A 26,344-nucleotide genomic window follows, 5' to 3' on the forward strand; every position below is an offset into this window, starting at 1 on the left:
CTATGTATTTTCTTGATCAGCATTGCTGACACTCCCTGGCCTCCTTCCAGGTGCGCATCGCCTTTATTCCAGGCCAGAAAGCAAACAAAGATAACACAAAGTGTTTGACATGGACTGGAGGCGAGTCCAGAGATTAGCAGGGTTTATTTGAGAACGGTTGTATTTGCAATACAAATTAATTATATAACGTACATAATATTTATGATGATGAAATGTGGAAATCGCTGGCTGTTACCGGCTTCTTTTAAGTCACTTAATATGTCACATAAAGTGATCGACGCTGCTGCAAATGAGCGTCGATTTCCTTGTAGAAAGTTTATGAAGCCTTTAAAAGGAAAATGTGCATCGTCTAGGAAAGAAACAAAGGTTGTTATCGCTTTCTATTCGATTTCTTCGATTTCTAGTCTTCGCATATTTTATGAACTGTATATTAAGGAGTAGGTAATAAACTTGTCGTGTAATAGGCTGCTGTTTATGTGCTCGGAACTTGTATTGGTATTTTTTTTTTTTTTTTTTAGCTGAGTGTATGTATGTACAGTACAGACCAAAAGTTTGGACACACCTTCTCATTCAAAGAGTTTTCTTTATTTTCATGACTATGAAAATGGTAGATTCACACTGAAGGCATCAAAACTATGAATTAACACATGTGGAATTATATACATAACAAACAAGTGTGAAACAACTGAAAATATGTCATATTCTAGGTTCTTCAAAGTAGCCACCTTTTGCTTTGATTACTGCTTTGCACACTCTTGGCATTCTCTTGATGAGCTTCAAGAGGTAGTCGCCTGAAATGGTTTTCACTTCACAGGTGTGCCCTGTCAGGTTTAATAAGTGGGATTTCCTGCCTTATAAATGGGGTTGGGACTATCAGTTGCGTTGAGGAGAAGTCAGGTGGATACACAGCTGATAGTCCTTCTGAATAGACTGTTAGAATTTGTATTATGGAAAGAAAAAAGCAGCTAAGTAAAGAAAAACGAGTGGCCATCATTACTTTAAGAAATGAAGGTCAGTCAGTCAGCCGAAAAATTGGGAAAACTTTGAAAGTAAGTGTTATTGGACTATGAAGGAGAGTGATGGGGTGCTGCGCCAGATGACCTGGCCTCCACAGTCACTGGACCTGAACCCAATCGAGATGGTTTGGGGTGAGCTGGACCGCAGAGTGAAGGCAAAAGGGCCAACAAGTGCTAAGCATCTCTGGGAACTCCTTCAAGACTGTTGGAAGACCATTTCAGGGGACTACCTCTTGAAGCTCATCAAGAGAATGCCAAGAGTGTGCAAAGCAGTAATCAAAGCAAAAGGTGGCTACTTTGAAGAACCTAGAATATGACATATTTTCAGTTGTTTCACACTTGTTTGTTATGTATATAATTCCACATGTGTTTAATTCATAGTTTTGATGCCTTCATAGTCATGAAAATAAAGAATACTCTTTGAATGAGAAGGTGTGTCCAAACTTTTGGTCTGTACTGTATGTTCCCGTAAATCATGAGATTTTGCACAGCTGGCTCCTGTGACTCGGGGAACGTCATAGACTATGTTTTGAGTTGAAATTTTCACCCTGCTCTTTCCAGTTATTTGCCAAAAAATACGCTCAGTAACTTAACCGCCAAACTACAGAAGCCCTTGTCTGTTGTGGCAGTTAGCCTAGATATTCAGCAGGTTGCATATAGCAACCAATCACAGCTCAGCTTCTGTTTTGCTACAGGTCATTAATATGAGCTCTGATTGGTTGCTGTAGGTAACGAAGGACATTCCTAGTATAAGACAGCTTATGTGTGAGTTAATGCTCTACTGCGACGCTTAGCCAACGTTGTTGTGGAGGCAGATGTAACTCCCATGACCTTAAAGGGGTTCTGCACTTTCATTTAACTGTTGATCTATCCTCTGGATAGACCATCAGCTTCTGATCGGCAGGGGTCCGACACCCGGGACCTCCGCCGATCAGCTGTTTGAGAAGGCAGCGGCGCTCCAGCAGCTCCGCGGCCTTCTCACTGTTTACCGCCGGCCCACTGACATTGCGACTAGTATCAACTAGCGTGGGCGGGGCTAAGCTCTGTTCACTTGAATGAAGCTTAGCCCCGCCCATGCTAGTTGATACTAGTCGTGACGTCAGTGGGCCGGCGGTAAAAAGTGAGAAGGCCGCGGCGCTGCTGGAGCACCGCTGCCTTCTCAAACAGCTGATCGGCGGGGGTCCCGGGTGTCGGACCCCCGCCGATCAGAAGCTGATGATCTATCCAGAGGATAGATCATCAGTTAAATGAAAGTGCAGAACCCCTTTAAGTGTATACTAATTCTGTGGGGTTTTATATACTGTCAATTAAAGACAATAATGTCCCGCTGTGGATGTCTTTGTTGGGGGGGGAAGGGGGCGGGTCTGGTGTTGTGGAGGTCACTGTTAGGCTCCATTCAAACGTCCGTAACGTGTTTTGCGGATCCGCAAAACACGGACACGTCAATGTGCGTTCCGCATTTTGCGGACCGTACATTGCTGGCACTAATAGAATATGCCTATTCTTGTCCGCAAAAGTTTTATTTTTTTCGTGAAACGGAAATGCGGACCCGGAAGTGCGGGTCCGTATTTCCGGAGCCGGGCCACATATCGTGTGGCCCCATAGAAATGAATGGGTCCGCAATTTTGCGGAACGAAATTGCGGACGTGTGAATGGGGCCTTAAAGGAGCGGACTGCTGTAAAGGTCAAAGTTAAGGGGGTTGACTGCTGTGGAGGTTACTGTTAAGGGGGCAGGGCTGCTGAGGAGGTCACTGTTAAGGCAGTGGGGTACTGTGGAAGTCACTTTTAAAGGGGCGGGTGCTGTGGAAATTCACTGTTAAGGGGGTGGGATGCTGTAGAGGTCACTGTTATAGTGGATACTGTCTATCTTTTTTGATTTTATTTTTTTACCAATTCTTTATTATTATCGTGTTGCAATAAGGTCAGTGATACATTCCATTCAAAATGGATCAAATCTCAAATGCAGTACAAAATTCAATTTTTTTCATCACAGAGGTAAATAATGCAGTCTGGTAACACAACAATTCTTTTACATCTTTATCCCATCCCCCCTCCCTAGAACCCCCCCTGCCCTACACCTCTCTAGATGACCCTCATACTCCCCTGATCTACCTCTTCAGTATAGACATGAATCACTAGTCACAGATCTCATCCAAATGAAGGCCATCAACCTCTTTTTTTCAGTCTACCTAGCTGACCCTTCAGATCTTCTCGTAGGTACCATGCTGTCAGTTGAAAAGGTTCCATCAATGTATTATACTCGGAATCTGGTATATAATCTAAAATGAACCTTCTCCATGTCCGATAAAGTTTTTTCCCCGATATTTATTTTCTAGTTAGAGCATCTAACCACTCTAAGTGAAAGATATGTCGTAATTGTCTGAGTAACATTTCGGCACTCGGGACCTCTGACTCAAGCTACTGTGACAACAAACACCGTTTAGCTTCTAGTACCACTTTGTGTCCTAACATAGTTAGCCTTGTCTCGTCCCCCACCCCACTAACCCTGGGTTCCCCTTTGGTATCTGCCTGAAGTATAACTAACTTTGGCGTTAGAGCTGCAGGCGACGATTGCAGGTCTGGTTCAAGATTAGGGTCACCTGCTTCCAAAACTCTCCTAATTTCGTGCAACTCCATAGACCGTGGAACAAGTCTGTTTTTGGAGTGGCACACTTGGGGCAAGTTGTAATTCTATCCGGCTTCGCCGCTGTCACCGGCAGATCAAAGCCATACAGTGCGTGGTGAAGGATCTTAAAATGTGTTTCCCTCATCCTTTCGTTTAGCACTGCCTTATTTAAGGCAAGTATGCCAGCACGAGCCACTGGTTGGACATCCTCAATGCCCAGTTTATTACCCCACTTTTTGAATAACCCTTCAGATACAGAATCTTCCCATACATCTCTCAGAACATTATATAATACTGAAATGGAGGTTTTATTTTTGTTCTCAAGAAAGGAATCAAATTTATTCCTTCGCAATTCCTTGGACACATCCTTGACTAGGCTCATCCCATAACTCCTTACTTGCATATAGGGAAATAGATTTGGGCCTTGCAAGTTCCATTTATCCTCCAATTCTGATATAGTAGCCCATCTAGCCTCCCGTTCATGGAAGAGATCCCGCATTTTCATCAATCCCTTAGTCGCCCAACACCTGAAGGATTTTTCCTTTTGTCCCGGGATGAACCCAGGGTTATTATGTATGGGGAGATGCCTGGAAAACTGGTACGAAAGACCAAATAATTTCCTAACATTTTTCCATATTATGATAGTATCCCTTAAAATTAGCGATCGCCTTGCCACATACGGGAGTTTGGGCATTTTTGTATGTAATAAAGCCATCAGATCCCAGGGTGCAGCTAAGTGTCTCTCTATACCTAGGTTGGAGTAGTAAGATGTGCCATTAAACCAGTCCAAAATGTGTCTGCTAAGGCAGGTTATATTGTAGCCCCGTATATCTGGGAAATTGAGACCTCCGTGTTCTTTCCGCAGTTTTAATTTCCTCAGGGAGATTCTAGGCTTCTTCCCATTCCAGATAAAGTTTATGAACTTACTCTCTAACCCTTTGATATCTGCATGACGCAGGAGTATAGGAATAGCCTGAAGTGGGTATAATAGTTTCGCAACCCCCATCATCTTAACCAAGTGGCAACGACCAACCAGCGACAAAGGCAGATTCTGCCATCTGTCCAGGTCATTTTTTATTTTGGATAGCAATGGTGGATAATTCAGTTGATAGGGAAATCTCCACATTCCATTTATCTTGATTCCCAAGTAAGTGATTTGCGACTATGCCTGAGAGATCCCAGAGATTTGATGTAGGAGCCTTTGTCCCCTTGGGATACGGGTAACAGCTCACATTTAGAGACATTGATAGTATACCCAGAATAGTTCCCAAACCTCTTCAACATCTCCAGCACTCTCCCCAAATGTTCCCTCGGTTTGGCTAAGAATAATATGACATCATCTGCAAACAACGCTGCCTTCACCTGAGTGTCTCCCACTTTGATACCTTCAAAGCCATTAGAGCCGCACAATTCTCTAGCCAACGGTTCCAAAGTTAGATGAAACAAAAGGGGTGATAATGGGCAGCCCTGACGGGTTCCCTTCAGCAAATTAAAAGGTTTAGATAGGAAACCCTGGGTATAAACCTTAGCTCTTGGGTTACGATACATCTGGGACAGGAAGGTTCTGAATGCGCCCGAGAATCCCATTTTATCCAGGACCGCCTCCAGCCATGCCCACCTGACATTATCAAAGGCTTTCTCTGCTTCCAAAGTGAGCATGGCTGGAAGCTCACCCTCCCTAGGTAGGTGTTGTACCCTATCCAAGACCGTCAGCACTGTCCTGATGTTCGTCACTGCTGATCTTCCCTGAACAAACCCCACCTGCTCCGGTCCTATTAGTTGCGGTAATATTCTGGCTAGACGATCCGCCACAATTTTAGCCAAATTTTTTGCGTCTACATTAATTAACGATATAGGCCTGTAGGATCCTGGAAGCAAAGGATCTTTTCCTGGTTTAGGCAATAGCTTGATATATTACGTATTTTCTTTATCCAATGACCTATGGCCTTGAAGGACTCCGTTAAACAGCTCTAGTAGAACTGGGGAGACCTGGTTGAACAGTGCCTTATAATACTCCCCAGTGAATCCATCTGGGCCCGGGGCTTTTGAATTACCCAGGTGTTTGATTACTTCCTGTAGTTCTCCCAGGGAAATTTCTAAATTCAGGGCTTGGAGCTGATCTGATCATCATTCACTGTCGATATCTTTTAACGACACACACAAACATTAAATGAAATATACCCGTGTGAAGCAGGATCTTTCTGCTAGTGGTGATATCAAATACAAAGATATTACACAGGTTTGCAAATAAGAGGACCTCTATTGATTTTATGGGGTGTAAAGATCTTGTTATTGATTTTAGGTGACAATGATTCATTTAGACTTTACCAACCAGTGGCTTAGGAGCTACAGGTGATCCATGACCCCCCCCCCCCCCCCTTCACACACACACACACACACACACACACACACCCCTTGCATTGTTTTATGGCTTATATGACTTCCAGGATCTTCAGGATAGGTCTTCAATATCTGAGTGGTAGGGATCCCACACCCGGCACCCCCACTGATAAGCTGTTTAAAAAAGTCATGCTGGGGCCTCCTCACAGTACCATACATTGTAAAGTGGCTGTGCCTGGTATTGCAGTCCAAGCCCATTCCCTTAAATGGGACTGAGCTACACACAGGCCAGGTGACCGATGAAAGTGACCCCGCTGTCCTAGGAAGCGGTTGCAGCCTCTTCAATCAGCTGATCAGTGGGGGTGCTGGGTGTCAGATTAAAATTGAATGTGGTTCACAAGGTATAAAAGGTTGGGGCTGGCCATGTACATAAGATTAGGATTAGGCAGAAGGCAGGAGATCGGTCAGTACATCAGATTATTCGTACGAGTGATCCAACCAATAACTTGCCAAATACAGCAGATCGAAGATATTTAAAAAAAAATAAGGCACTTGCCCAAAATGGCGAATCACCTTAAATGGTGGAATCGTACTGTACACATCAAGCTTCAGTTTAAAAATGGCAACGTGACAGATCGCATTTTGGCAGACAAAAGTTGTGGTCGATTGTTTGCATATAGCAGGGGTAGGCAACCTCCCGCACTTCAGCTGTTGTGAAACTACAACTCCCAGCATGCATACTTCCTCTGAACTTCTCACTGTCACTGCAATAAAGTGCATTAAATATATCCCTGAACAGACTGTCTTTGGAAAGAGACAAATTCCACAACCCACTGATGTGTGGCTCGCCGTAGGAGCCCTGAGTGATGACCATATGCACATTCTACATGTTGACGTCCATATTAGCAATATTTCAGACATGTCCTGTCTCCCAAGGACCGTTTCAAAATGAAATTCTGGACCAAAGTCTTAACATTCAGTTATTGCCCTTTAATTTATGCCTCATACACACAACTGTGTCCGTTTTGACTTCTGCAAACCACGGATCTGTAAAATACAGATGTGGTCTGTGTGCCTTCCACATTCTATTTGTGGACACATTGGGGCACATTTATAAAGACTGGCATTTTAGATGCTGGTCTTAATAAAGCCCCATAGCTGGCGGTGGTTCCACCGAAGTTGTGAAGAGGCGTCGGTCTCTCCATAACTTCGGCGTATCCTCCACCAGTTCTTCCGAGCTGTCTTACATTTAGACCTTTTTCTACTCCTGAAACAGGCGTAGAAAGTGGTAAATGAAATGTGCCTGCCGGCCCTTCCCCGCCCGCGCCTTGCCCACTTTTTTAGACCCTCGTTGACTTCAATGGGTCCGTGGTCCATATTTTGCGGACATGTTCTCTCTTTTTGCGTAACTAACATACAGATCATCGGTGTGCTTTCTGCATCTGTATGTCCATTCTGCAAAAAGACGAAACATGCCCTATACATGGCTGCAAAATGCGGACCACATATCTGTTTAAGTCAGTTTGTCCACAAAAAATGCGGATGCCACACGGCTCCCTTCTGTATTGTGTGGATCTGTGGTTTGCGGACCACAAAACAGACACGGTTGTGTGCATGAGGCCTACATTAAAGGGCAATAGTTTCAGTAGTGCGCATCTTTAGATTTAAGAGACAAACCATGAAAAACCATCAGCCCTCGGGATTCCCAGATAGAGAAAGATTTAATTGCAATTTGTACTTTAAGTAATGTCTTGTTCCAGGAAAGCAGCACTTTTGGGAAAGGGTATGGTCCTGGAAAAGGGAATAGGCTGGAAAAAGGAAGCGGTCTGAAAAGCATGAAGACTTCATGGCACCAGAGCTCTGAATCTGTGATGTGTGCAGGGTAATTAGAATCTACGAACAGTCACATTTAGGGTCTCAGACCATAGAGACACCTGGGTCTCTAACGCCCTTTTGCTATTTCATTTTAGGACTCTCTTAGGCCTCATTCACACGACCGTTGTTTTATTCCGTGTCCGTTGTTCCGTTTTTCGTGATTTTCTGCGGACCCATTGACTTTCAATGGGTCCGTTGAAAACTCGGCTAATGCACCGTTTGCCATCCGTGTCCGTGATCCGTGGTTCCAGTCCGTAAAAAAAATATAACCTGTCCTATTTTTTTCACGGAAAACGGTTTGCGGACCCATTCAAGTCAATGGGACCGTGAAAAAACGCGGAGGCACACAAGATTGTCATCCGCGTTCGCGTCCGTTTTTTTCCTATCATTTTCATGGCAAACTTGACTTAGATTTTTTTTTACTTTCCTTTATGTCTGGTGGTCCTCCAAAAATGAAGGAAGACACACGGAAACGGATCACGGAACAACGGAACCCCATTTTGCGGAACGGAACACAACAACGGTCGTGTGCATGAGGCCCTAAACTGAGAAGTTTATGGGGTCATTTATTAATACTCCTGCGCTGGCTCTACATAACTGAGGTGCATCCACCGCCTGCGCCCAACAATCTTAAATCTACGCTGGTGTAGATTTAAATCATTTTCTGCGCCAAAAACTGTAGTAGAAAATGATATAATGAGACTGGCCTGCCAGCCATTTTTTTTTAGAACTGGCGTACGTTGTGCTGAAGGGTAAGAAGTTGCAGATTCGGCCGCAAATCCTCTTCGCGTCTGAATCTGCAACAGATATACGCCAAAAAACAGGGTCTGTCTAATCCTAAATGACCCCCACACGTCCGTAGTTCTGGCTCCGCATCCGTTTGCATTTGTAGTTTCGTTCCGCGGCACACCAAAAAGATAGAGCATGTCAAATTCTTGTCCGCATTTCTATCATAGGGCAGGCCATGTGTGGTCCGCAAAATGCGAAAAACGCACACGTCCGGTCTCCGTGTTTTGCGGACCGCCAAACACTTACGGGAGTCTGAATGGACCCTAAGTATCAGGGCTAAAACATTTCCGGAAATCCTTCCTGTTAATGTATTTGCCATTGACAATACAAAACATAAAATGAGGCGACCGAACTCTTCCATATAACTGGATCTCCGTATTTTGATGGCTTTTTTTTTGTGGGTCTTCTTGTTTTTTTGTGCATTCATTTCCAGGAATTGTCATTGACACAGGTGTAGCCTTATAGTGCAAAACAGGCATCCTTCACATGCCTTCCTTGAGATTCCTGTACAATGCATCATCGCTTATCAAAGCCATTCCGAATTGAATGCAGGCAGCATAATTCAATTTCTGTAGGCTTAGCTCTTCCAGAGGCAGACCTGCTGCGGAAACTCCTTTCAATCATACTTGTAGTCCTAGCCCTCCACATATGCTGCACTTGCCGAGTCTGCTCAGATCATCCATCATTTATCAGAAGATTAAAAAGAGCCGATTTCTCCGCATTAAAATGCTGCTGTGCACATGCTGCTTTGTGCTGGCAGGATCTGGATGCTCCTGAACCCTTTTTTCTTTGTTATATTTTTAATTCTGTACCTGCACATTTTATGCATAAGAAGGGCTTGTATTAAAGGAAAAATCCGTTCACACACCAGTGATTGTACTTATGACACCGAAGCACATACCGCGTTCCCTACTTCATGAAGAACCAGTGTGTGGTGCATTATATGCCCATGGGACATCTTCCTCTATATTAGATTTTCGGCAAACATGAACCATGTCCTCAGCAGGAGCTCTACATTCTCAAGTATTTCTGAAGATAGAAAGTGTATTTCTGCATTTTTTCATTTCTTTTTGTAATTACAACACACAATATATTACAAATGGAGCAGAGCTGAATTAGCATTTTAAAGGTGCTCCGATAGTCCTCTCTGTGGGCCGTATATAATATTGTAGCTCAGTACTATTTAGGTGAATGTGGCTGACCTCCTGTGCCAGATTACAGCCCATTGCAAAAGTGGTGGACTATTTAAAGGGGTTGTCCATTCATCTCTCTGGAACCAAGAGATAGGAGCAGCTTCCAAATATGTAACCTATATTGATGGCATATCCTAGTGTAGGTATGCGCAACCTCTGGAACTCCAGCTGTTGTAAAACTACAACTCCTAACATGCATACTGGCTCTGCTCTTCTCTTAACACTCATAGAAATGAATGGAGCATGCTGGGAATTGTAGTTTCACAACAGCTGGAGTGCTGAAGGTTGCTGACCTCTGTCCTAGTGAGTAGGGGATACCCCTTTAAAGGGGTTTTCTCCTTTCAGGCACTGGGGGCATATCGCTAGGATATGCCCCCATTGTCTTAGGCCTCATGCACACGACCGTTGTGTGCATCCGTGGCCGTTGTGCCGTTTTCCGTGATTTTCTGCGGACCCATTGACTTTCAATGGGTCAGTTGAAAACTCGGAAAATGCACCGTTGTTCATCCGCGGCCGTGATCCGTGTTTCCTGTCCGTCAAAAAAATAGGACCAGATCCGACAGTATATTCTAACACAGAGGCGTTCCCATGGTGATGGGGACGCTTCTAGTTAGAATATACTTTTTTGAACTGTGTACATGACTGCCCCCTGCTGCCTGGCAGCACCCGATCTCTTACAAGGGGCTGTGATCCGCACAATTAACCCCTCAGGTGCTGCACCTGAGGGGTTAATTGTGCGTATCATAGCTCCCTGTAAGAGATCATGTGCTGCCAGGCAGGAGGGGGCACCCCCCCCTCCCTCCCCAGTTTTAAATTCATTGGTGGCCAGTGGGCCACCCCTCCCTCCCCTGTATTACTGTAGATTCATTGGTGGCCAGTGGGCCCCCCTCCCTCCCCTGTAGTACTGTAGATTCATTGGTGGCCAGTGGGCCCCCCCTCCTAATTAAAATCTCCCTCCCTTTCATTGGTGGCAGCGGAGAGTTCCGTTCGGAGTCCCAGTTTAATCGCTGGGGCTTCGATCGGTAACCATGGCAACCAGGATGCTACTGCAGTCCTGGTTGCCATGGTTACTTAGCAATTTTTAGAAGCATTATACTTACCTGAGATGTCTGTGTCCGGCGGGGCGCTCCTCCCACTGGTAAGTGACAGGTCTGTGCTATAAGCAATGCGCCGCACAGACCTTTCACTTACCAGTAGGAGGAGCGCCCGGCCGGTCACAGACATCGCAGCTCGCAGGTAAGTATAATGCTTCTAAAACTTGCTAAGTAACCATGGCAACCAGGACTGAAGTAGCGTCCTGGTTGCCATGGTTACCGATCGGAGCCCCAGCGATTAAACTGGGACTCCGATCGGAACTCTCCGCTGCCACCAATGATAGGGGGGGGAGATTTTAATTAGGAGGGGGAGGGGGGGGCAACTGGCCACCAATGAATCTACAGTACTACAGGGGAGGGAGGGGGGGCCCACTGGCCACCAATGAATCTACAGTACTACAGGGGAGGGAGGGGTGGCCCACTGGCCACCAATGAATTTAAAACTGGGGAGGGAGGGGGGTCTGCCCCCTCCTGCCTGGCAGCACATGATCTCTTACAGGGGGCCATGATACGCACAATTAACCCCTCAGGTGCAGCACCTGAGGGGTTAATTGTGCGTATCATACCCCCCTGTAAGAGATCGGGTGCTGCCAGGCAGCAGGGGGCAGTCATGTACACAGTTCAAAGTATATTCTAACTTGAAGCGTCCCCATCACTATGGGAACGCTTCTGTGTTAGAATATACTGTCGGATATGTGTTTTCACGATCTAACTCAAATCCGATGGTATATTCTAACATAGAGGCGTTCCCATGGTGATGGGGATGCCTCAAGTTAAAATATACCATCGGATTGGAGAAAACTCCGATCCAATGGTATAATAGGGACTCCTGACTTTACATTAAAAGTCAATGGGGGATGGATCCGTTTGCAATTGCACCATATTGTGTCAACGTCAAACGGATCCGTCCCCATTGACTTGCATTGTAATTCAGGACGGATCCCTTTGGCTCCGCACGGCCAGGCGGACACCAAAACGACTTTTTTTTCATGTCCGTGGATCCTCCAAGGAAGACCCACGGACGAAAAAACGGTCACGGATCACAGACCTACGGACCCCGTTTTTGCGGATCTTATAGGTGCCGCCCTCTATTCATTTCTATGGGGCCGCCGAAAATAGCCGAGCGCTGGCTCGGCTATTGCCTGATGCCCCATAGAAATGAATGGGAGCATGGGCCGCGCATGCGCGGCACGCTCCCATTCACTTCTATGGGAGAAGCGGGGATTAGTGCTTGGTGGTGGACGGACCTCGGGAAATCTGGGGTCCTCCAGCCACAGCGTTCCTCGCTCCGTTCTCGATATAGGTGCGGGTCCCAGCTGTGGGACCCGCACCTATCAGACAATGGGGGCATATCCTAGCGATATGCTCCCATTGTCCAAGATGGGAATACCCCTTTAAGGTCTAACAGGTTTATGCATTTCCTAGACGCTACAGTATTTGCACACAGCGTTTTTGTGCAACACTTTTCTTTTCAGCTTTACTAAACCACTGCCGTAATACTATCAGTGTATGCAGCCTTTTGCACGACAAATTTAATGTTTTATTTTTTTCCACTATAATGGTTCCTTAAAGGGATTGTGTCATTTGAGACTTTACTGGCATATTGCAAGGATATGCCACCACTATCGGATAGGTGCAGGTCCCACTTCTTCAACCCGCACCTATCTTTAAAACGAGGCCCCCAAAGCGAAGGAGAGTGCATGCTCAACTTCTATGGTAGTTTCAAAAATAGCTGAACAAGCGCACGCAAATTTTTCCGGAAATAGTATAGAAGTGAACGGAGCCACCTCTGCATTCATCTCTATGGGTGTTCCGGATACATCACCATTATGGGTACTCCTATAAAAGTGAAAGTTCACTTTGGGCCCCCTAGAGATGCGGGTCCCAAAGGTGGGACTTGCACCTATCTGACATTGGGGGCATATCCTAGCGATATGCCACTAGTGTCTCAGATGAGGCAACCCTTTAAAAATTGACAAAAGTAATACTTTAAGCAAGGCAACCCTATTAAACCAGACATAAAACCTGGTAGGGTTAGTCCTGCTGATTAAACCATGCCTGTCTTGTGAACCTCTGTTTCAGCTTTCCCGAGAAAAATTACTTTTATTCTGTACGCAAAGGAGGGCTTCAGTGCACCGAGGGACATGGCCAGCACTGGGAAGCTGAGGTGCACTGAGGGAGCAAGGTTCTGCCCCTCATTGCACTGAAGTCCTCATTTACATAAAGATTAAGGGGGACATTTACGAAGACTGACAATTTAGTTGCAGGTCTTAGTCCATGTCCGCTGGCACTTGATCCACCTAAGTTATGTAGAGGCATATAATGAAAAATATGATGGACCGGATGGACCGCCCCTTCCCCATCCATGCCACACCCCCTTTTCCCACCACCTCGGAAAAGTGGCGTGCACGGAGAAAAGTTGCATATTCGCCCACAAATCCCCTTTGTGACCAAACCTGTGACAAAAATACGCCAAAAAGTGGCGTACTTCGCATCATAAATGATCCCCCTAAAAGTACATTTTCTCCTGCCACCGATATTCACATGACAGGTAAATTTTTAATCAGCAGGACCAAAACTACCAGACTGTATGTCTGGTGTAATAGAGTTGATCCTGCTGACAGGATCCTTAATGGGTCATCCAGTGGCAGAAATATGTGTTTATTGGCTATGAAATGTGAAAAGTTGAACTTAATAATGTATCAGGTTTTAGAATCTGCGTGGATAGTGCTATTTCAGACCCCGTTTCCTGGTTCCGAAACCTTCACTCCTGGGTTTGTTGCAGTAAACGCATTGATGTTTGTGAAGGGGACTGGCTGCCTGGCTCCAATAAATAGCTAAGGCTGCTATCACATCTACGTTTTTACTGGATCCGTTATGGATCAGTAAAAACGCTTCCGTCATGAGAATACAACCGTCTGCATCCATTATGAACGGATCCGGTTGTATTCTCTCTCAAATATCCATGACGGAAACCATTGTAAGGCTACTTTCACACTGGCGTTTCTATTTTCCAGTATTGAGATCCGTCATAGGGTCTCAATACCGGAAAAAAAACGCTTCCGTTTTGTCCCCATTCATTGTCAATGGGGACAAAACTGAACTGAACAGAACGGAATGCTCCAAAATGCATTCCGTTCCGTTTGGTTGCGTTCCCCTACCGGAGAGCAAACCACAGCATGTTGCGGTTTTCTTTCCGTCCTGGGATGCAAGTCCATGGGGATGGATCCGTTTTCTCAGACACAATCTGACACAATAGAAAACTGATCCGTCCCCCATTGACTTTCAATGGTGTTCATGACTGATCCATCTTGGGTATGTTACAGATAACACAACCGGATCCGTTCATGACGGATGCAGGCGGTTGAATTATTGTAACGGAAGCGTTTTTGCTGAACCCTGCCGGATCCAGTAACAATGCTAGTGTGAAAGTAGCCTAAGTCAATAAGGGACGGATCCATTTTCTTTTGTGTCCGAGAAAACTGATCCATCAGCGTGAGTCATAACGGATCCGTCTTGCTCCGCATCCCAAGATGCACTAAAAAACGCTGCTTACAGCGCTTTTGTGTTCGTCATGGGAACGCAATGAAATGGAACGGAATGCATTCTGGTACATTCCGTTCCCTTCAGTTCAGTTTTGTCCCCATTGACATTGAATGGGGACAAAACTGAAGCGTTTTCCTCCGGTATTGAGATGCTATGAAGGATCTCAATAGCGGAAAGGGAACGCGCAGGTGTAAAAGTAACCTAAGCCAGGCCGTCCCCTCCCTCACGGGTAATAAAACTGACCTGAGACTGCGACGCAGAGAGCAGGGGGATGGCACGATGGCAAATGGAGGTTCCAGGAGGTCTGAAATAGGCAGATCTGATGTACACTCCTTGTTACACTTCCTAACCAACAAACAGACTTCTCTCTGAACAACCCCTTTAAGTTTGTTCACAACAGAGCAGGAGGGGTCCAAGACTTTTGTGTATGCATATACATTTACTAGTTTTGCAAATGCTAAAAATGTAAAAAAACAACTGTACGACTCGTTGTGGCCCCTTGTACCATCACTTACTTTGTTAATATGCTTTACATAGCTTCTGAGTATTTTGCACTTTAGCAAATAAAGTAAATCTGCTTTTAAGTGAAAATAAAATTGATGTTGCCATATGCTACGCACGGCGGCTTCATTAAAGCTGCAATATTTGTTCATCAAGCTAATTTTTTTTCAAAAAAGATTTCCAAATGCCTTTCTATTAAAAGCTGTATAATGTGTCAGGTGCTGATGTCAACTGCCAAGCCAAGGACAAGGCGACTCCATTATTCATCGCAGCGCAGGAAGGCCACGAGAAATGCGCAGAGCTGTTACTGTCTACGGGAGCCGATCCAAATCTTTACTGCAATGATGACGGCTGGCAGTTGCCAGTACACGCAGCTGCACAAATGGGCCGCTGCAAGTAAGTTGTCTAATATTTGGGTTTAATTAAAGAGTTTAGTAACCGCATAAGGTAATTAGAAAATTTGATTGTTTCCTGTAAAATTGTAATTTCCACTTCATTCCGACCAAATATCTTTTAATAGATCTGAATCATTTGGGGTGTAGTAACGGGTGCGTGTGTTGTACAACGCTAATAGGTATTTAATGATGGAAGGATTTGATTTTAATTTTTGGCAAGAAGATTTGCAAAAATGCTTTTCTGTTGCGCAGACAAGCTAATAAAAACCGAGGCCGTGTAAACACTAGGCCAAATGAAAACGCTCATTAGCGACCCAAAGCAGTATGACGTAGGAAATATTTAACGTCAAAATAGTTTTTGACATTTTTTCAGTATATTTAGGTAATAAAAATCCCACAGAACTCATGATTACCTTGATTTTGGTATACCGTACATACTTTAAATGTGGACTGAGAAAAGCGGAGGGGACAGATCTTTACATTCATAAAGGTTTTTATCAGGACTTGATACATCTTCGTATGTCATCTGATCCACATAAAAAATAACTTATGGGCATTCGTATGAAAATAGATGTAACCCTCTAGCAAAGATCTTCTTTAGGGTCTTTACACACATTACCTGTAAAAATAAATGGCAGAATAAGCACATGCATTTTTTTTGTTTTCTTTACTGCAGTTTTTAATAAATATACCTTAAAAATAGGCCCATAGACATAATACTCAAGGATCACAATTAAATCCAAACTAAACAAAAAAAAGTAACTGTACGCAAAAAATGTTCAAGCCTACAGACATTTAGAAACAGAGTAGCATTAGAGGTAGGAGGGACACAGGTGCTGGGTCTATTCCCCCAGGTGACCCTTCCTCTATTCCCCACCTCACTGTCCGGCCCTAATCATCCCTCACAAGCGGCGTTGACTGCCCAGCTTCGTCATGGGAACAAAAGTGGGGAAACACTCATACCAACTTTACAGGATGTCCCAAAGGTATTAGTGTTTCCCCTCTTTTGTTCCCACGACGAAGCTGGGCAGTCAACGCCGCTTGTGAGGGATGATTAGGGACGGAACATGAACATTTTTTGCGTACAGTTCCTTTTTTGTTTCGTTTTGATTTAATTGCGATCTTTGAGAATTATGTCTATGGGCCTATTTTTGAGGTATATTTATTAAATGTTAAGTTTTAGTAAGGTCACCCATCACTGTGAATATATATTGTGACTCCCATTGAGTTAATTAACAATTTACCATAGCTATCTGGTTGTGTAAATTCTTTACTGCAGTTTTTGTAGCATATATTATGGTATTTTTAGCACAAGTCTTACCATTAGCAGAAAACCGCTTCTGTAATCTGCATTTATTTCCCATAGACCTTCAGCTAACATCTGGTGTTGGCGTTTTTACCCAAAAAAACCTAGGTGCAAAAAACCAATGCAAACATGCGGAAGAAAACTAGCCAATGTGTGAAAGCAAAGCAACCTTACGAGAGTTTTACCGTCCGTTCTAAGATATGGGAATAAAATAGGCCTTAAGTGGTTGTGTCACTTCAGCAAATAACATTTATTGTGTAGAGAAAGTTAATACAAGGCACTTACTAATGTATTGTTATTATACATATTGCCTCCTTTGCTGGCTGCGTTCATTTTTCCATCACATATACAGTGCTTGTTTCCTTGGATTCGACCACCTTGCAATCCAGCAGCGGCGGTCGTGCTTGCATACTATAGAAAAAAACACAGGCCTGTGTGAGCTCCCATGGTCCCAGCCACCAGAGAGGCCGGCACTTTTTCTTATAATGTGCAAGCACGGCCACCGCTGATGGATTTCAGGGTGGTCGTAACCATGGAAACAAGCAGTGTATAATGTGATGAAAAAATGAATAAAGCCAGCAAAGGAGGCAATATGGACAATCGCAATACATTACTTTCTCTACATGATAAATACCATTTGCTGAAGAGAGACTGCCCCTTTAACAAGGCTTTAGTGAATATAAAGTTTACTAAGCAGTGATATAATACAAAGTGTTTAGAAAAGTAACAAATCAGCTAGACTGCAAATTGGTGAGCAGCCATCGGCCAGTTCCCAACATGGCACATGGCCGAGGCCCATGGTAATACAAAGAGAGAGTTACAAGACATCATCTTACCTGATTGATGCCATCAATGAAGCTGAGCTCTTTGTTACATGCATAGAAGTTTATACTTTCTAGCTCAGTGGCCCCTCCTAAAGGTCTCCAGTGTGCTGTACACCTGTATCTGCTCACTACATTAAACAAGTAATATCCATAACTCACTACATTAAAGGTAATAATTAAAGGGAAAGAACTATTAAACTAGTTACCATTAAAAGGTAACCTTGCAACACAAAGACTTTTATGCACACCTTTGTAGACATATTTTTTAGACTGTCTCAATGCATCTTAAATGAAAGAAGCAACTTTACAAATGGTCTTAAAATTAAAATATACTACCATTGTGTCTGCAGTGTCTATGCAGAACTTTGGTAAGAGACATCAAATAAACCAAACTCTATTTAGTGTGATTTTGCAGCCATATGTTCTTCAGACCCCAATTTTCTAGCATGCGTTCATAAAGTTAGCAATAAGTAGGGTGCAGACAGAAGAAAGTATGGATACAGGATCAGACTACACAGGGCTTGTTTGTAGTCTGTTACCTTGGAGACACATACAGTCAGGTCCATAAATATTGGGGCATCGACACAATTCTAAGATTTTTGGCTCTATACACCACCACAATGGATTTGAAATAAAACAAACAAGATGTGCTTTAACTGAGAGCTTTAATTTGAGGGTATTTACATCCAAATCAGGTGAACGGTGTAGGAATTACAACAGTTTGCATATGTGCCTCCCACTTGTTTAAGGGACCAAAAGTAATGGGACAATTGGCTTCTCAGCTGTTCCATGGCCAGGTGTGTGTTATTCCCTCATTATCCCAATTACAATGAGCAGATAAAAGGTCCAGAGTTCATTTCAAGTCTGCTATTTGCATTTGGAATCTGTTGCTGTCAACTCTCAAGATGAGATCCAAAGAGCTGTCACTATCAGTGAAGCAAGCCATCATTAGACTGAAAAAACAAAACAAACCCATCAGAAAGATAGCTAAAACATTAGGCGTGGCCAAAACAACTGTTTGGAACATTCTTAACCACCTCAGCCCCCAGTGCTTAAACACCCTGAAAGACCAGGCCACTTTTTACACTTCTGACCTACACTACTTTCACCGTTTATTGCTCGGTCATGCAACTTACCACCCAAATGAATTTTACCTCCTTTTCTTCTCACTAATAGAGCTTTCATTTGGTGGTATTTCATTGCTGCTGACATTTTTACTTTTTTTGTTATTAATCGAAATTTAACGATTTTTTTGCAAAAAAATGACATTTTTCACTTTCAGTTGTAAAATTTTGCAAAAAAAAACGACATCCATATAGAAATTTTGCTCTAAATTTATAGTTCTACATGTCTTTGATAAAAAAAAAATGTTTGGGTAAAAAAAAAATGGTTTGGGTAAAAGTTATAGCGTTTACAAACTATGGTACAAAAATGTGAATTTCCGCTTTTTGAAGCAGCTCTGACTTTCTGAGCACCTGTCATGTTTCCTGAGGTTCTACAATGCCCAGACAGTACAAACACCCCACAAATGACCCCATTTCTGAAAGTACACACCCTAAGGTATTCGCTGATGGGCATAGTGAGTTCATAGAACTTTTTATTTTTTGTCACAAGTTAGCGGAAAATGATGATTTTTTTTTTTTTTTTTTTTTTCCTTACAAAGTCTCATATTCCACTAACTTGTGACAAAAAATAAAAACTTCTATGAACTCACTATGCCCATCAGCGAATACCTTGGGGTCTCTTCTTTCCAAAATGGGGTCACTTGTGGGGTAGTTATACTGCCCTGGCATTCTAGGGGCCCAAATGTGTGGTAAGGAGTTTGAAATCAAATTCTGTAAAAAATGACCTGTGAAATCCGAAAGGTGCTCTTTGGAATATGGGCCCCTTTGCCCACCTAGGCTGCAAAAAAGTGTCACACATCTGGTATCTCCGTACTCAGGAGAAGGTGGGGAATGTGTTTTGGGGTGTCATTTTATATATACCCATGCTGGGTGAGAGAAATATCTTGGCAAAAGACAACTTTTCCCATTTTTTTATACAAAGTTGTCATTTGACCAAGATATTTATCTCACCCAGCATGGGTATATGTAAAAAGACACCCCAAAACACATTCCTCAACTTCTCCTGAGTACGGGGATACCAGATGTGTGACACTTTTTTGCAGCCTAGGTGGGCAAAGGGGCCCATATTCCAAAGAGCACCTTTCGGATTTCACTCCTCATTTTTTCCTGAATTTGATTTCAAACTCCTTACCACACATTTGGGCCCCTAGAATACCAGGGCAGTATAACTACCCCACAAGTGACCCCATTTTGGAAAGAAGACACCCCAAGGTATTCCGTGAGGGGCATGGCGAGTTCCTAGAATTTTTTATTTTTTGTCACAAGTTAGTGAAAAATGATGATTTTTTTTTTTTTTTTTTTTTTTCATACAAAGTCTCATATTCCACAAACTTGTGACAAAAAATAAAAACTTCCATGAACTCACTATGCCCATCAGCGAATACCTTGGGGTCTCTTCTTTCCAAAATGGGGTCACTTGTGTGGTAGTTATACTGCCCTGGCATTCTAGGGGCCCAAATGTGTGGTAAGTAGGTAAATGACCTGTGAAATCCGAAAGGTGCTCTTTGGAATGTGGGCCCCTTTGCCCACCTAGGCTGCAAAAAAGTGTCACACATCTGGTATCCCCGTATTCAGGAGAAGTTGAGGAATGTGTTTTGGGGTGTCTTTTTACATATACCCATGCTGGGTGAGATAAATATCTTGGTCAAATGCCAACTTTGTATAAAAAAATGGGAAAAGTTGTCTTTTGCCAAGATATTTCTCTCACCCAGCATGGGTATATGTAAAATGACACCCCAAAACACATTCCCCAACTTCTCCCGATTACGGAGATACCAGATGTGTGACACTTTTTTGCAGCCGAGGTGGGCAAAGGGGCCCATATTCAAAAGAGCACCTTTCGGATTTCACAGGTCATTTTTTACAGAATTTGATTTCAAACTCCTTACCACACATTTGGGCCCCTAGAATGCCAGGGCAGTATAACTACCCCACAAGTGACCCCATTTTGGAAAGAAGAGACCCCAAGGTATTCGCTGATGGGCAAAGTGAGTTCATGGAAGTTTTTATTTTTTGTCACAAGTTAGTGGAATATGAGACTTTGTATGAAAAAAAAAAAAAAAAAAAAAATAAGCATTTTCCACTAACTTGTGACAAAAAATAAAAAATTCTAGGAACTCGCCATGCCCCTCACAGAATACCTTGGGGTGTCTTCTTTCCAAAATGGGGTCACTTGTGGGGTAGTTATACTGCCCTGGCATTTTCCAGGGGCCCTAATGTGTGGTAAGTAGGTAAATGACCTGTGAAATCCTAAAGGTGCTCTTTGGAATATGGGCCCCTTTGCCCACCTAGGCTGCAAAAAAGTGTCACACATCTGGTATCGCCGTATTCAGGAGAAGTTGGGGAATGTGTTTTGGGGTGTCATTTTACATATACCCATGCTGGGTGAGAGAAATATCTTGGCAAAAGACAACTTTTCCCATTTTTTTATACAAAGTTGGCATTTGACCAAGATATTTCTCTCACCCAGCATGGGTATATGTAAAATGACACCCCAAAACACATTCCCCAACTTCTCCTGAGTACGGCGATACCAGATGTGTGACACTTTTTTGCAGCCTAGATGCGCAAAGGTGCCCAAATTCCTTTTAGGAGGGCATTTTTAGACATTTGGATACCAGACTTCTTCTCACGCTTTGGGGCCCCTAGAATGCCAGGGCAGTATAAATACCCCACATGTGACCCCATTTTGGAAAGAAGACACCCCAAGGTATTCAATGAGGGGCATGGCGAGTTCATAGAAATTTTTTTTTTTTGGCACAAGTTAGCGGAAATTGATATTTTTAATTTTTTTCTCACAAAGTATCCCGTTCCGCTAACTTGGGACAAAAATTTCAATCTTTCATGGACTCAATATGCCCCTCACGGAATACCTGGGGGTGTCTTCTTTCCGAAATGGGGTCACATGTGGGGTATTTATACTGCCCTGGCATTCTAGGGGCCCTAAAGCGTGAGAAGAAGTCTGGAATATAAATGTCTAAAAAATTTTACGCATTTGGATTCCGTGAGGGGTATGGTGAGTTCATGTGAGATTTTATTTTTTGACACAAGTTAGTGGAATATGAGACTTTGTAAGAAAAAAAAAATAAAATTCTGCTAACTTGGGCCAAAAAAATATCTGAATGGAGCCTTACAGAGGGGTGCTAAATGACAGGGGGGTGATAAATGACAGGGGGGTGATCAATGACAGGGGGGTGATCAATGACAGGGGGGTGATCAATGACAGGGGGGTGATCAATGACAGGGGGGTGATCAGGGAGTCTATATGGGGTGATAACCACAGTCATTGATCACGCCCGTGTAAGGCTTCATTCAGACGTCCGGATGCGTTTTGCGGATCCGATCCATCTATCAGTGCATCCGTAAAAATCATGCGGACATCTGAATGGAGCTTTACAGGGGGGTAATCAATGACAGGGGGGTGATCAGGGAGTCTATATGGGGTGATCACCACAGTCATTGATCATGCCCCTGTAAGGCTTCATTCAGACGTCCGGATGCGTTTTGCGGATCGGATCCATCTATCAGTGCATCCGTAAAAATCATGCGGACATCTGAATGGAGCTTTACAGGGGGGTAATCAATGACAGGGGGGTGATCAATGACAGGGGGGTGATCAGGGAGTCTATATGGGGTGATCACCACAGTCATTGATCATGCCCCTGTAAGGCTTCATTCAGACGTCCGGATGCGTTTTGCGGATCGGATCCATCTATCAGTGCATCCGTAAAAATCATGCGGACATCTGAATGGAGCTTTACAGGGGGGTAATCAATGACAGGGGGGTGATCACCACAGTCATTGATCATGCCCCTGTAAGGCTTCATTCAGACGACCGGATGCGTTTTGCGGATCCGATCCATGTATCAGTGCATCCGTAAAAATCATGCGGACATCTGAATGGAGCTTTACAGGGGGTGATCAATGACAGGGGTGTAATCAATGACAGGGGGGTGATCAGGGAGTCTATATGGGGTGATAACCACAGTCATTGATCATGCCCCTGTAAGGCTTCATTCAGACGTCCGGATGCGTTTTGCGGATCCGATCCATCTATCAGTGCATCCGTAAAAATCATGCGGACATCTGAATGGAGCTTTACAGGGGGGTAATCAATGACAGGGGGGTAATCAATGACAGGGGGGTGATCAGGGAGTCTATATGGGGTGATCACCACAGTCATTGATCATGCCCCTGTAAGGCTTCATTCAGACGTCCGGATGCGTTTTGCGGATCCGATCCATCTATCAGTGCATCCGTAAAAATCATGCGGACATCTGAATGGAGCTTTACAGGGGGGTAATCAATGACAGGGGGGTGATCACCACAGTCATTGATCATGCCCCTGTAAGGCTTCATTCAGACGACCGGATGCGTTTTGCGGATCCGATCCATGTATCAGTGCATCCGTAAAAATCATGCGGACATCTGAATGGAGCTTTACAGGGGGGTAATCAATGAAAGGGGGGTAATCAATGACAGGGGGGTGATCAGGGAGTCTATATGGGGTGATCACCACAGTCATTGATCATGCCCCTGTAAGGCTTCATTCAGACGTCCGGATGCGTTTTGCGGATCCGATCCATCTATCAGTGGATCCGTAAAAATCATGCGGACGTCTGAATGGAGCTTTACAGGGGGTTGATCAATGACAGGGGGGTAATCAATGACAGGGGGGTGATCAGGGAGTCTATATGGGGTGATCAGGGGTGATTAGGGGTGATCAGGGGCTAATAAGGGGTTAATAAGTGATGGGGGGGGGGTGTAGTGTAGTGTAGTGGTGCTTGGTGCTACTTTACTGAGCTACCTGTGTCCTCTGGTGGTCGATCCAAACAAAGGGGACCACCAGAGGACCAGGTAGCAGGTATATTAGACGCTGTTATCAAAACAGCGTCTAATATACCTGTTAGGGGTTAAAAAAAACACATCTCCAGCCTGCCAGCGAACGATCGCCGCTGGCAGGCTGGAGATCAACTCTCTTACCTTCCGTTCCTGTGAGCGCGCGCGCCTGTGTGCGCGCGTTCACAGGAAATCTCGCGTCTCGCGAGATGACGCGTATATGCGTGACTGTGCGCAGCGCTGCCACCTCCGGAACGCGATCCTGCGTTAGGCGGTCCGGAGGTGGTTAAAAAGAAGGAACGCACCGGTGAGCTCAGCAGCACCAAAAGACCCGGAAGACCACGGAAAACAACTGTGGTGGATGACCGAAGAATTCTTTCCCTGGTGAAGAAAACACCCTTCACAACAGTTGGCCAGATCAAGAACACTCTCCAGGAGGTAGGTGTATGTGTGTCAAAGTCAACAATCAAGAGAAGACTTCACCGGAGTGAATACAGAGGGTTCACCACAAGATGTAAACAATTGGTGAGCCTCAAAAACAGGAAGGCCAGATTAGAGTTTGCCAAACGACATCTAAAAAAGCCTTCACAGTTCTGGAACAATATCCTATGGACAGATGAGACCAAGATCAACTTGTACCAGAGTGATGGGAAGAGAAGAGTATGGAGAAGGAACTGCTCATGATCCTAAGCATACCACCTCAAAGCATACCACCTCATCAGTGAAGCATGGTGGTGGTAGTGTCATGGCGTGGGCATTTATGGCTGCCAATGGAACTGGTTCTCTTGTATTTATTGATGATGTGACTGCTGACAAAAGCAGCAGGATAAATTCTGAAGTGTTTCGGGCAATATTATCTGCTCATATTCAGCCAAATGATTCAGAACTCATTGGACGGCGCTTCACAGTGCAGATGGACAATGACCCAAAGCATACTGCAAAAGCAACCAAAGAGTTTTTTAAGGGAAAGAAGTGGAATGTTATGCAATGGCCAAGTCAATCACCTGACCTGAATCCGATTGAGCATGCATTTCACTTGCTGAAGACAAAACTGACGGGAAAATGCCCCAAGAACAAACAGGAACTGAAGACAGTTGCAGTAGAGGCCTGGCAGAGCATCACCAGGGATGAAACCCAGTGTCTGGTGATGTCTATGCGTTCCAGACTTCAGGCTGTAATTGACTGCAAAGGATTTGCAACCAAGTATTTAAAAAAAGTGATTTCTTTATGTCCCACTACTTTTGGTCCCTTCACAAGTGAGAGGCACAGATGCAAACTGTTGTAATTCCTACACCATTCACCTGATTTGGATGTAAATACCCTCAAATTAAGGCTGACAGTCTGCAGTTAAAGCACATCTTGTTTATATCATTTCAAATCCAATGTGGTGCTGTATAGAGCCAAAAATGTTAGAATTGTGTCGATGACCCAATATTTATGGACCTGATTGTAGGTCTGCATAGGAGCTGTAGACCCAAAAGAACAAGTGGCTTGAAACTGACACCAGCAGCAGGTAGGGCATAATGGTAGCTTATCTTCAGAGGTATAGGTGAGGCCTCGACACCTGATAGTTGCCGGTCCACTGCACAGTCGCCCTCCATGTTGTAGGTGGGTCCATATTGATATAAGGTGGATAGGTCCAGCATAAGAAGGCAGAGACAACAATGGTAGGCATGCCAGCTATACCATAGTGCGGCATTAAATACCACCCCAGCAAAACCAAATACCACAATGCAGCACAGACTACTGCCTCAGCAGATACGAATACCACAGTGGACCACAAAATGCTGCTGCCTTCACCACAGTATTCAGCTGTATGACTGTACTGAGGATGGTGATACAGTTGAATTCAGAAGGGCACCCATGGCTATTGGTCAGGTGCATAAGTATCTAATGCTCCTACATTAATTAATACTGAGATCATCAGACCATTATGTACCCACTGAGGAAGGCTCAGATGGCCCTTTGGGCATGTACCCATTGGAAAATTTCCCTTTGAGGTCTATGGTCCTTCCGCCCCTGGAAGCCACAGCAGTGCCGGTGTATGTTCGTGACTCCTATCATCAAAACGGTTTTGTCCCTTATGAATATGACTTTAGTAAATGGTCCTAGGTTTTATAAGAGTGCAACTTGTTGCATCTGACCAATTATATACAATGATTGTTCTTGTTGTGCCTCATATAATCCGACATGATGCATATTTATGGATATATATATAATCACTGCAAAATTTCTCATCATTATAGATATGGCATCGCATGGCAAATGTTTGTGTGCGCCATACTGATCCTTAAAATCTATTTGTACTATTATGTATATAATAATATGTATTTTTAGGATTCTGGAAATGCTCATTACGGTCACAGGTCGTATATGTAATACTGGGAAAGATCAAGTGAGTCCAGTGTATTCTGCAGTTTATGGAGGCCACAGGCAGTGTGTGGAGATGTTATTATCTGGAGGCTTTAGCCCAGAAGCTCAGGAGTGTCCAGTCTTTGGATGCAAATCGCCAATGTGTATGGCTGTTCAAAGAGGGTATGTATGTCACATATTATAAACATTTTTATTACTTTTTGAAAGTTGCTATAATTATTTCTCTCAAGTCATTAAATGGTCACTGTACTTTCACACAACTTTGCATAAATAGGTAGTACAGGTCATATGTCTTATCAGAGAAAATGCCGTAGCCTACAGTTATCAGCTGTTTTATTCCTCTCCCCTTTTCTAAACTAACTTTCTCTCTGAGTTTTGGAGAAATCTGTCTTGTCAGAAAAAGACAGGCAGTCTACTCTCTGATTACATATCCCCAAAGAACTCTATCGAGAGGGGGGGGGGGGGGGGAAGAGCAGAGAGCTTGAGAGAGACAGACACAACAC

General features: G+C 44.0%; 1 protein-coding gene across 2 annotated transcripts in view; it reads left to right on the plus strand.

Annotated features, from left to right (window-relative positions):
• ASB3 (ankyrin repeat and SOCS box containing 3) overlaps window positions 1-26,344 on the plus strand; it is a 156,962-nt gene that overhangs the window by 90,252 nt on the left and 40,366 nt on the right. For both annotated transcript variants that reach the window (XM_040430158.1, XM_040430157.1), the window contains exons 6-7: window positions 15,199-15,376; window positions 25,806-26,003. In XM_040430158.1, coding sequence (XP_040286092.1) covers window positions 15,199-15,376; window positions 25,806-26,003 — 376 coding nt within the window. The remainder of the gene's footprint in view (window positions 1-15,198; window positions 15,377-25,805; window positions 26,004-26,344) is intronic.

The sequence above is a fragment of the Bufo bufo genome, chromosome 4, assembly GCF_905171765.1.
Source record: "Bufo bufo chromosome 4, aBufBuf1.1, whole genome shotgun sequence".
NCBI lineage: Eukaryota > Metazoa > Chordata > Amphibia > Anura > Bufonidae > Bufo > Bufo bufo.